The sequence below is a fragment of the Oncorhynchus mykiss genome, chromosome 32, assembly GCF_013265735.2.
Source record: "Oncorhynchus mykiss isolate Arlee chromosome 32, USDA_OmykA_1.1, whole genome shotgun sequence".
NCBI classification, from domain to species: domain Eukaryota; kingdom Metazoa; phylum Chordata; class Actinopteri; order Salmoniformes; family Salmonidae; genus Oncorhynchus; species Oncorhynchus mykiss.
The window spans coordinates 9,612,756-9,624,695 of record NC_050572.1 but is presented as its reverse complement, the minus strand read 5'-3'; the positions used below and the strand labels follow the sequence as shown (position 1 = coordinate 9,624,695).

Sequence of the window (11,940 nt, the reverse complement as noted above, 5' to 3'; positions counted from 1 at the left end):
TTCAGGTTTTGCATACAAAATAAATTTGCTTTTATTTTGAAGTAGAAAAAGACAACATTTGTACATTTTATAAAAAACAACATTGTGCAAACTGAAACCTTTTCAGAGATAGTCACAGTGCCTTTGACAGTGCCCTTTCTAAGTGTTCTGGAGTTCACCGACAGCAGCATAGTATATAAGTCCCAACAAACCATCCAAAGGCTTATAAAATAATATCTTATAATAGTATCATTGTATAGACCCACTTTCCCGTGCTCCTAAAGCAAATATGTTGGATCCAGATGAATTACGTTGGACCTCTGTGATTGCATCAGACTGGATGGTCTACATGTTAGGTGAGGATGAGGCACATGTTAAGATGATACAGTACGTCACATTTGATTCCAGCTGATTCCAAGATGGCTGTCTTCTGGAACAGTACATTCTCATTGCTTCTTATCTGGAGTGCAAGTGATGATGATGTTCTCTTTTGATTTTTCACGTATATGGGGCAGTCAATGTAGCTGTGTGTGTGTGTGTGTGTGTGTGTGTGTGTCCATCCTACACATCAACAGGCCTGTGTGTGTTGTGTCTGTGAGGACAGCAGGCATGCAGCAGCACCAGTCGTATGTCTCTGTTCCTCAGGCTATACAGCAGAGGGTTGAGCAGAGAGTTCCCTGCCGCCGGCACTAGCGTAGCGTACGTATACAAGGGCGAGCTAGATGCGTCGCCCAGCAAACCGTAGAGGGCGAAGGGCGTCCAGCAGCTGACGAACACTCCGAGGACTAACAACAGCCGAGAGAGTCCCTTACCCCGGCCCCCGTGCTTGCTGGCATACGATTGGTCGTCAGGCAGGAAGTGTCTCTGCGTGGCGATGGCGTGGGCGTGCCTCCTTGCGACACGGCATATCCCGGTGTACAGCTGCAGCGTGACCATGACGACCAGAAGGAAGCCGCCGCAGAGCAACGACAGGTATGTCCGGGTCAGGGGTCGCGCAACGGAACAGGATGTGATGTCATTGAGGCAGTGCCACCCCAGCACCGGCCCCGAGCCAATCAGACAAGACCCCAGCCAGACGAGTGCCAGAAGACCAGCGGCACAGCGGCGCGAGTGGCGGGAGCCGTAGGTGAGGGCTTGGCTTAGAGACAGGTAACGATCCAGGGCCACACCCATCAGGCTGAGGAGGGAGGCCGTCAGTGATGTCGCCAGCAACCCTGACGTCATCAGCTCCGACCAATCAGTGGGCTCCACACAAAACAGGAAGAGGAAGTGGAGGATCAAGGCCACGCCCGCCAGCAGGTCGGCTAATGCCAGGCTGGCGAGGAGTAGGAAGACAGGAGCACGGAGAGAAGGCGTAGCCAAGATGGCAGCCACTACGATGGCGTTTTCGGACACGATGAGAGTTCCCGATACGCACAGTGCCACTCCCCATAGGCTGAGAGGAGAGGCCTCAGGCACGGCCGTGGGATCTGATTGGTCCAGCAGGGAAAGAGGTGAAGACATCCCTGAACCTGAAGACTCCTCGAACCAGACGTCAGAGTCATTTTGGGTCATTATGGGTCAAACACACCACACCTGAGAGAGAGAGAGTGAGAGAGAGAGAGAGAGAGAGAGAGAGAGAGAGGAGACAGAGAGAGAGACAGAGAGAGAGAGGAGACAGAGAGAGAGAGAGAGAGAGGAGACAGAGAGAGAGACAGAGAGACAGAGAGAGGAGACAGAGAGAGAGAGAGAGGAGACAGAGAGAGGATACAGAAATGTTAATACACGTTGTTACTGTACTAATAGTAGCAGCTCTTCCTCTCCTTCTGTCTTCCCTGCATGTGAGTAACCCTGAGCTGGGACTGCATCTCAATAGTCTACAGTGGCTTCCTCTCCTGGGTCTTCGGCCACTTCGTCCATCTGTCAATAGGTCCGGGCCTTTATGACACACGAGGAAGGGCACTTGAACTACTGGTCCAACTCAAACTGCTCTCTCAAAGGAGAGACTCAGCACCTCACATTGCTCCTCACATTGCTCTGGGACCATTCTATTCCATTGCTATGGAACCATTCCATTCCATTGCTATGGGACCATTCCATTCCATTGCTATGGGACCATTCCATTCCATTGCCTGATCTCTACTCTTCTCTCTGAAATGTTCACCCCCCCCCCCCCCCCTCATTGATTTACAAGGTATAGAAAGCAATGTAAGACATATGGTGAAAAGTCCCTGTCTAGCCTACGTCCATCCAATGCTTTTTAATCCATGAGGGGGAGTGAAGGAGTGCACACTCCAGGGAGAAGGGGGAGAAGACTGCAACCCTTCTCGTGTCTCCTCTCCACTCTTCTCCTATAGTACAGTAGTGGGGAGTGTTTTGTAACAGATTTCCAGCATCTTTAAACACCATGTCAACATGCTCTGGCTCTGATAAATCATTCGACGTTTACAAAATCTAAACATTACATACCACAGACAGACAGACAGACAGACACTGCAAAATATCTTACCTTCTATTGATAAAAATACCTTGATCACGATTCTTCCAAATCAGCTCTGTTCACGGTGTATTCAGGAGACAGTGATGCCGTGATGCTGTCCTTGTGTCTCGGTGTATCGGTATATCGATGGTTGGTTATATCTCAGAAAAGGCTTGTCTGACTGTCCCCATCAGAGTAATAATAACATATTCTCAGTTTCTCCGGGTTGGTGCGAACGCCAGAATGACTGGCTGGATCTGATGCGCGCAGGGTCCTTCACTAGGGAAGGTCTGACTGACGTCAGTGTTGGTGAGCTTCAGCCAATGAGGTGCTAGGAGAGACGGGGGGGGGGGGGGGGGGGGGGGGGGGGTGTGATAGGGGACTCCTGTAGAGGAATTTCATTCAGAAAAATGCGACAGCTTCCTGCCCCTCCCACTGCGGCTTGCCTCGTGTGCACCTTTCCCGTAAATAATTCCCGGTAGACTTTTTCCGACACACACACACACACACACACACACACACACACACACACACACACACACACACACACACACACACACACACACACACACACCACAGTAGAGATTCTGATCAATGTGAATGAATTAGGTTTGGAGAGAGGGCTTACGCCTTGGGGAGCTGTCCAAGGTGCTGAAACGCAGCTATATGCTAGAAATAGTTTTAATCAATTGGTTTGATTGTTTTTATGTGGGCATTAAATAATACAACACAAATACATTGGAGCTCAGACGTGTAGTTGAAGTTGAAGTGTTTATGTCATTCAGTAAGCAAAAGGTGCATGAATAGGCTACATAGACCCTTCAGTCCCAAGCTGAGTCACTGGCTACATAGACCCTTCAGTCCCAAGCTGAGTCACTGGCTACATAGACCCTTCAGTCCCAAGCTGAGTCACTGGCTACATAGACCCTTCAGTCCCAAGGTGAGTCACTGGCTACATAGACCCTTCAGTCCCAAGGTGAGTCACTGGCTACATAGACCCTTCAGTCCCAAGGTGAGTCACTGGCTACATAGACCCTTCAGTCCCAAGCTGAGTCACTGGCTACATAGACCCTTCAGTCCCAAGCTGAGTCACTGGCTACATAGACCCTTCAGTCCCAAGGTGAGTCACTGGCTACATAGACCCTTCAGTCCCAAGCTGAGTCACCGGCTACATAGACCCTTCAGTCCCAAGCTGAGTCACTGGCTACATAGACCCTTCAGTCCCAAGCTGAGTCACTGGCTACATAGACCCTTCAGTCCCAAGGTGAGTCACTGGCTACATAGACCCTTCAGTCCCAAGCTGAGTCACTGGCTACATAGACCCTTCAGTCCCAAGCTGAGTCACTGGCTACATAGACCCTTCAGTCCCAAGGTGAGTCACTGGCTACATAGACCCTTCAGTCCCAAGCTGAGTCACTGGCTACATAGACCCTTCAGTCCCAAGCTGAGTCACTGGCTACATAGACCCTTCAGTCCCAAGCTGAGTCACTGGCTACATAGACCCTTCAGTCCCAAGGTGAGTCACTGGCTACATAGACCCTTCAGTCCCAAGGTGAGTCACTGGCTACATAGACCCTTCAGTCCCAAGGTGAGTCACTGGCTACATAGACCCTTCAGTCCCAAGCTGAGTCACTGGCTACATAGACCCTTCAGTCCCAAGCTGAGTCACTGACTAAGCACCGTTTGTCTCGGATGAATCATGCATTATTATTTGATAAAAAAGTGAGTAGGCTAGCATATATATATATATATAGTCCTACAATGTCCAGGGTTTTTGAAGGATATGAAATCAGTAATGTATAATGTATAATATTTATTATTACTATTAGAATAATAGGGTCATTTATCTATTTTAAATCATGATCAGCTGATCAGTTAAGGATGTAGGATATCAGATGATAGATTATTGATCGGTTAAGGATGTAGGATATCAGATGATAGATTATTGATCGGTTAAGGATGTAGGATATCAGATGATAGATTATTGATCGGTTAAGGATGTAGGATATCAGATGATAGATTATTGATCGGTTAAGGATGTAGGATATCAGATGATAGATTATTGATCGGTTAAGGATGTAGGATATCAGATGATAGATTAATGATCGACACATTGGTGAAACACGGTCCTGGATGATATACAGATATACAGACCCCTTGACTTTTTCCACATTTTCCAGCCTTATTCTAAAATTGATTAAATTGCTTTTTTTCCTGATCAATCTACACTCAATACCCCATAATGACAAAGTGAAAACAGGGTTTTAGACATTTTTGCTAATGTATACATGTTTAAAAACTGAAATAGTGTTGAAACCCTTTACTCAGTGCTATTGTTGAGGCATCTTTGGCAGTGATGTCATGTAATTGTCATATTTCCGTTTTTTTTTTGTTATGTCTATAAACCTGTTTTTGCTTTGTCATTATGGGGTATTGTGTGTAGATTACTGAGGAAACTGTTTGATTTAATCCATTGTAGAATAAGGCTGTAATGTAACACAATGTGTAAAAAGTCAAAGGGGTCTGAGTAGTTTCTGAAGGCGCTGTAGGTAGTAGAGAGGATTCTCTGTTTCCCCGGGTAATAAAACACAGCTTGCGTGGGCTGCAGTGGTTGCTGCAATGTATCTCCGTGGTTACGCACAGGCCAAGGCACTACGCATAGAGGGAGACCTTCGTCCTGTTGTTGCCATAGAACCATATAAGGAAACTGACTTCCGGTTCTCTTTGGGAGAGAAAAGATCGATACCTCACAAAGCATTATGTCATTTACACATTACCGGGAAAAACTGTTAGAGGGAGAAGAGGAAGAGAGAGAGAATTAGTTAGTCAGTAAACGCTGCCTCATTCATCTCCCTCTTTGTTTTTATTTATTCATTTGGACAAAACAATAATTGGATGAAGTGCTAAATCACAGTAGACCTAACCCGCTGAGCTAAAGCCTAGGCAACAACTAGGGGAGCTAACACAATTATTCAGGTTTCGGACAAGATTAACCTACAAATCCAGTGAATGTGGTTCGCTGAACCACCCCTGTTACACTAGCCCTGTTACACTACCCCTGTTACACTACCCCTGTTACAGTACCCCTGTTACAGTACCCCTGTTACACCTGATGGGCTTTTAGACATAAGAAGACTGAACCACCCCTGTTACAGTACCCCTGTTACACCTGATGGGCTTTTAGACATAAGAAGACTGAACCACCCCTGTTACACTACCCCTGTTATACCTGATGGGCTTTTAGACAGAAGAAGACTGAACCACCCCTGTTACACTACCCTTGTTATACCTGATGGGCTTTTAGACAGAAGAAGATAACTGTTGTTTTATAGTGTATTTACCAGTAAGATACTGTAGAGAAGAGACGTGTCTATTCATCACCGACTGGCTGCCCTCAGGTGGCGTTTATGAGCTGTTAACAGGAAGCTCAAGCTCGTGGTGCCGTGACTGCGGATTTTCCTCGGTTATCTAACACACACACACACACACACACACACACTGCCCTTCCCCTCAACACATACACACACACACTGTCCTTCCCCCGAACACACACACACACACACTCTGACTCTGCAGCACAAATCCATGTGTGTTTTGTGTGAGAGGAGGGCGATGATGTAGAGCAGAAGCAGAGAGGAGGAGAGCAGGCTGGGTTGTGTAGGGAGGAGGAGAGCAGGCTGGGTTGTGTAGGGAGGAGGAGAGCAGGCTGGGTTGTGTAGGGTGGAGGAGAGCAGGCTGGGTTGTGTTGGTAGGAGGAGAGCAGGCTGGGTTGTGTTGGTAGGAGGAGAGCAGGCTGGGTTGTGTAGGGAGGAGGAGAGCAGGCTGGGTTGTGTAGGGAGGAGGAGAGCAGGCTGGGTTGTGTAGGGTGGAGGAGAGCAGGCTGGGTTGTGTAGGGTGGAGGAGAGCAGGCTGGGTTGTGTTGGTAGGAGGAGAGCAGGCTGGGTTGTGTAGGGTGGAGGAGAGCAGGCTGGGTTGTGTTGGTAGGAGGAGAGCAGGCTGGGTTGTGTAGGGAGGAGGAGAGCAGGCTGGGTTGTGTAGGGGGGAGGAGAGCAGGCTGGGTTGTGTAGGGAGGAGGAGAGCAGGCTGGGTTGTGTAGGGAGGAGGAAAGCAGGCTGGGTTGTGTAGGGTGTGTGTATGTAGTAGAGAGGGTTTTATGAGGTGAAGGTGACATAAAGCATTATTCATTGCAATGTGCTGTGTGTGTCAATCAGTATGTTCATTATACAGTTTGAAAAATCTATACAAAGATAGGAATTTACAGCACATACATATCCACAAATAAATATGCATTTGACAAAACACACCGTACGTGTGTCCTAGTCTGTCTGTTCAGTATCTGTAGTATCTGTGTCGGGAATGTTAATCAGCTTGTGTGTGTGTGTTTGTTTGTTTGTGTACCTTTGTGCACGCTTGAATGCATGTTTAAGTGTGTGCATGTGTGTGTCAGAGTGTCAGTGCTCTGAGGTAAACAGCTGTCACTGTCTCAGTGGTGTGTGTTTCAGGTTGGGGGCAAAGCGGATGGCGGTTGCTAGGTAACCAGGTAGAATAGGGCTTGAATTACACCGGTGTCTCTCCCTGTCCCAAATGCAGGCACCTCTTTTCCCCGACCTCATCCGCTCTTTCCTAAAGCTAGACACCCATCTCTTATTTTTTGGTGGAGTTTGAGGCCTCTGCGAGGAGAAGCAATATAAAACCAACCGAAAAGTACTACATCTTACATTTGGAACCTTTTGGAACTCTCTAGAACCTTCCAGAACCTTGAAGAACGTTAGAATTTTCTGATCCCTGTTGACGTCTACTAGGAGCCACCTGAGGAACTGAAGCAACTTTTTCGCTTTTCTCCGACTAGTCTGTTGTCTCTACTGGTCTGTACTGGTCTGAACTGGTTGTGTGGTTTGTACTGGTCTGAACTGGTCTGAACTGGTCTGAACTGGTCTGTAGTGGTCAAGATGCGACGGTTTGTGCTTAAGGCCCTCTGTGCAGCATTGCTGGTCTTTGCAGTGTTGAGCGCCACTTCCTGTCAGTCGGACTCTTCAGGTAGGCGCGTGTGTCGAATATGTTTGTGGTCTGTCACCCTATGGACTTTCTGACACTCAACTTGGACCTCTCTCTTCTTTTTTGCCACACTTCCTTTTACAGTGGTGTTTCCTCCTTTCCTTGACTCCTTCCCTTGCCTCCTCTTCTTCGTGACTTGTCATCTGAAAGTACATTAAATGTGTCAGCAAATGTAACATTGGTAGTTTAGTCGACAATGCTCATACCTGAGGGACTGTAGGCCCCAACATGCCTAGAGATTAGCTCAGTGGAGTGTAAATAAACAGGAGATGGACACATTTTTTCTGCATTTTGATTTGGCTTTTATCTGTGTCCCATCTAATATTGGTTGTGTTTGTTGGATGATTAAAAAAAAATGGGCCTAAAGGGTTTTTGTGACAAAAGTTCAAGTAATCTTCAATGACGCTCCTGGTATGAGGTTTGATCTTGAAAGCAGAGGTCATCCCTGAGAGGGTGTGTGTTAGTCTACCGTGGCTGATTGATTGACGATTGTCTCCTCCAATAGACTGCTCCCAGGCTGAGTCATGTGACCTGTGTGTTGGAGACTCCACCCTCAACTTGACTGGCTGTGTCTGGAGGGTCTGCGTGAACGGTGAGAAATATCAGATGCAATACGCATAAGAGGAAGTCTTAGCTTCTATTCTAAGGGTTTTAGTGACAATAACAACATATCCTCTAAAAAAGGCTCTCTGTACTTTTATACTGCCCTCACCTGATGAAGCCCACAAAGGACACACACACACACATACACACACACACACACACACACACACACACACATAATAGAAATTAGATCCCTAGCTGCAGGTAAGAAAACTCTCCAGGTCTTTACCAGATGATTCAATTATTCAGTGTGTCAGGATCGGACCAACACACGCACGCACACGCGCACACACACACACACACACACTCACAACCTCACTCTCTCTCATAGGCAATGATACTGGGTGTGTGTCCTATCAGGATGATTCTCAGAACTGTAATGTGACAAGTGATCCAGACATGTGTACAGGTGAGTAACACACACGCACACGCACGCACACACACACTTTCCAGAACATAGAGAATGTAATCTAACTGTTTGCTGGATTACACTAACATTTGTTATGTGTTTTCAGTCATAGAGATCGAGGCAGAAGGTAAAGGGGACTCAGGTGAGTTCAACCTCAACATTCCCTCCCTCCCTCCCTCCCTCCCTCCCTCCCTCCCTCCCTCCCTCCCTCCATCCCTCCCTCCCTCCCTTCCTTCCTTCCCTCCCTCCCTCCCTCCCTCCCTCCCTCCCTCCCTCCCTCCCTCCCTCCCTCCCTCCCTCCCTCCATCCCTTATGGATCTTTCTATTATTACGAATCTCTCACCCGCTCGCTCACTTTCTCTTTATCTTGTCCCCCCTCTCCCTCTCCCTCACCATAACTCTCCCTCTCTCTCACCATAACTCTCCCTCCCTCCCTCCCTCCCTCCCTCCCTCCCTCCCTCCCTCCCTCCCTCCATCCCTTATGGATCTTTCTATTATTACGAATCTCTCCCCCGCTCGCTCACTTTCTCTTTATCTTGTCCCCCCTCTCCCTCTCCCTCACCATAACTCTCCCTCTCTCTCACCATAACTCTCCCTCTCTCTCACCATAACTCTCCCTCTCTCTCACCATAACTCTCCCTTTCTCTCACCATAACTCTCCCTCTCTCTCTCACCATAACTCTCCCTCTCTCTCACCATAACTCTCCCTCTCTCTCACCATAACTCTCCCTCTCTCTCACCATAACTCTCCCTCTCTCTCACCATAACTCTCCCTCTCTCACCATAACTCTCCCTCTCTCTCTCTATCTCCATTCTTACCATATCTCTCCCTCTCTCTCTCTTGCTCCATTCTCACCATATCTCTCCCTCTCTCTCTCCACCCTCTCACCATCTCTCCCTCTTTCTCTCTCCACCCTCTCACCATAACTCTCTCCCTCTCTCTCTTGCTCCATTCTCACCATCTCTCCCCCTCTCTCTCTTCCACCCTCTCACCGTAATACTCCCTCTCTCTTCCACCCTCTCACCATATTTCTCCCTCTCTTCCACCCTCTCACCATATCTCTCCATCTCTCTTCCACCCTCTCACCATATCTCTCTCTCTCTCCTCCACCCTCTCACCATATCTCTCTCTCTCTCTCTCTCTCTCACTCACTCACTCACTCACTCACTCACTCACTCACTCACTCACTCACTCACTCACTCACTCACTCACTCACTCACACCCCCCCCCCTCTCTCTTGCTCTCTTTCTCTCTCCCCTCTCTCTCTCTTCCCCTTTCACCATATCTCTCCCTCCCTTCTCTCTCCCCCTCTCACCATATCTTTCCATCTCCCCTGTGTCAGATGGATCTCCTGCAGAGCCGTCAGAGTTCTCTCAGGCCAGCTTTGACCTGTCCAGTTTCATTGGAGGCATCATCCTGGTGTTGTGTGTCCAGGCCGGGGGCTTCTTCACCATGCGCTTCCTCAAGAAAGATGCCACCTACGACCCTATGTGAGAGGGGGGAGGGTTGTGCATGTGAGAGAGAGAGGGAGAGAGAGAGAGAGAGAGAGCGAGAGACAGAGAGAGAGGTGGAAATATATGGTGATAGAGAGAGAGGGAGAGAGAGAGAGGGTGGGTGTGTGTGTGTTTTCTCCACAGTGACGTCTAGTGGGCTGAACTTTAATGTCTTTCAATTCAATTTAAGGGCTTTATTAGCATTGGAAACATATGTTTACATTGCCAAAGCAAGTGAAATAGATATTAAATAAAAGTCTATATACAGTGTTGTAATAATGGGCAAATAGTTAAAGTACAAAAGAGAAAATAAATAAACATAATTATAGGTTCTATTTACAATGGTGTTTGTTTTTCACTGATTGCCCTTTTCTTGTGGCATCAAGTAACACATTTTGCAGCTGTGATGTCACACTGGTATTTTACCCAATTTTTCAAAAGTTAATTTGTTTTTGAATAATTTGTGGGTCTCTAATATGGTCATACATTTGTCAGGAGGTTAGGAAGTGCAGCTCAGTTTCCACCTCATTTTGTGGGCAGTGTGGCACATAGCCTGTCGTCTCTTGAGAGCCAGATCTGCCTTCGGCAGCCTGTCTCAATAGCAAGGTTCAGCAAAGGTCAGTCACAGTGGTCAGGTATTCTGCCACTGTGTACTCTCTGTTTAGGGCCAAATAGCATTCTAGTTTGCTATGTTTTTTTGTAAATTCTTTCTAGTGTGTCAAGTAATTATCTTTTTGTTTTATCATGATTTGGTTGGGTCTAATTGTATTGCTGTCATGGGGCTCTGTGGGGTCTGTTTGTGTTTGTGAACAGAGCCCCAGGACCAGCTTGCTTAGGGGACTCTTCTCCATGTTAATTTCTCTGTAGGTGATGGCTTTGTTATGGAAGGTTTGGGAATCGCTTCCTTTAAGGTGGTTGTAGAATTTAACGTCTCTTTTTTGGATTTTGATCGGCCTAATTCTGCTAAGTCTCTCTCTCTCTCTCTCTCTCTCTCTCTCTCTCTCACTCTCTCTCTCTCTCTCTCTCTCTCTCTCTCTGTCTCTGTCTCTCTGTCTCTCTCTCTCTCTCTCTCTCTGTCTCTGTCTCTGTCTCTCTCTCTCTCTCTCTCTCTCTCTCTCTCTCTCTCACACACACTCCTCCACAGAGAGCAGCCAGCCTAGAGGAGAGAGAGAAGAGGAGGACAGTGAAGGATGAAAGATCGAGGGTGCTGTGACTCACCATGCTGTCACGATGCTTTGTATGACGTCATGTACCATACTCCAGTGTCTGTGTGTGTGTGTTGTACTTGTGTGTGTTGTACTTGTGTGTGTGTTGTACTTGTCTGTGTGTCCCAGATGTGCACCTGTGTACATTGTTTTGTTTGACGGATTGTTCATTATGTTGTGTAACTCCTGTTTCTCTCTCTCTCTGTGTGTGTGTGTGTGTGTGTGTGTGTGTGTGTGTGTGTGTGTTCTCTTCGTCCCATCAGGTGGCCTTTCCCTGATGCCTGTGTGTCTATTTCTATTTTCATAGTCTGATGTGTTTCACCTGGATCTAATATGAGTGCAGTATTTACATTGGGGGTTCAGGTTCCATGTGTAATGAATTGAATTGTGTTTAAACATGTTCAGGAGTTAGTTTTGTTGAACTGGTTTGGTTTGAGCTGCATTCAAGAGGGAGCGGTCTGGGATCTGTTCTGTGTTGTTTATGAAAATAAACACAATACAAAACAAATCTGTGTTTACGCTAGTGTGAGTATGTATATGAGAGCAAGAGAGAAAAAAAGAGAGAGAGAAAGAGAGAGAGGGCTAGCAGAACTGGGGCTCGGAGAGCAGGGGCTAGTAGAGTTGGGGCTAGTAGAGCTGGGGCTAGTAGAGTTGGGGCTAGTAGAGTTGGGGCTAGTAGAGTTGGGGCTAGGAGAGTTGGGGCTAGTAGAGTTGGGGCTAGTAGAGTTGGGGCTAGG

At 47.4% G+C, this 11,940-nt stretch overlaps 2 protein-coding genes across 2 annotated transcripts; one reads left to right on the top strand and one right to left on the bottom strand.

The window, feature by feature from the left end:
• Nucleotides 1–2,669, bottom strand: LOC110487884 (G-protein coupled receptor 3-like). Its single transcript, XM_036971715.1, has 2 exons — nt 2,468–2,669; nt 1–1,554 (listed from the first exon to the last, which is right to left on the bottom strand). The coding sequence occupies exon 2, from the start codon at nt 1,531–1,533 to the stop codon at nt 541–543; it is 993 nt and encodes a 330-aa protein (XP_036827610.1). The 5' UTR covers nt 1,534–1,554; nt 2,468–2,669; the 3' UTR covers nt 1–540.
• A 3,988-nt stretch (nt 2,670–6,657) lies between these two features.
• cd164l2 (CD164 sialomucin-like 2) lies at nt 6,658–11,711 on the top strand. Its single transcript, XM_036971366.1, has 6 exons — nt 6,658–7,474; nt 7,998–8,084; nt 8,427–8,504; nt 8,611–8,646; nt 9,848–9,995; nt 11,143–11,711. Exons 1-6 carry the CDS (start codon nt 7,387–7,389, stop codon nt 11,156–11,158), a joined length of 453 nt encoding a protein of 150 aa, XP_036827261.1. The 5' UTR covers nt 6,658–7,386; the 3' UTR covers nt 11,159–11,711.
• Nucleotides 11,712–11,940: the final 229 nt, after the last annotated feature.

Excerpts from the sequence above, each read along its gene's own strand:
- LOC110487884 (XM_036971715.1), bottom strand. The coding sequence starts at position 1,533 with ATGACCCAAAATGACTCTGACGTCTGGTTCGAGGAGTCTTCAGGTTCA.
- cd164l2 (XM_036971366.1), top strand. The coding sequence starts at position 7,387 with ATGCGACGGTTTGTGCTTAAGGCCCTCTGTGCAGCATTGCTGGTCTTT. Across the intron at positions 7,475-7,997 it reads CTGTCAGTCGGACTCTTCAG|ACTGCTCCCAGGCTGAGTCA; the intron begins GTAGGCGCGTGT and ends CTCCTCCAATAG. Across the intron at positions 8,647-9,847 it reads AGAAGGTAAAGGGGACTCAG|ATGGATCTCCTGCAGAGCCG; the intron begins GTGAGTTCAACC and ends CCCCTGTGTCAG.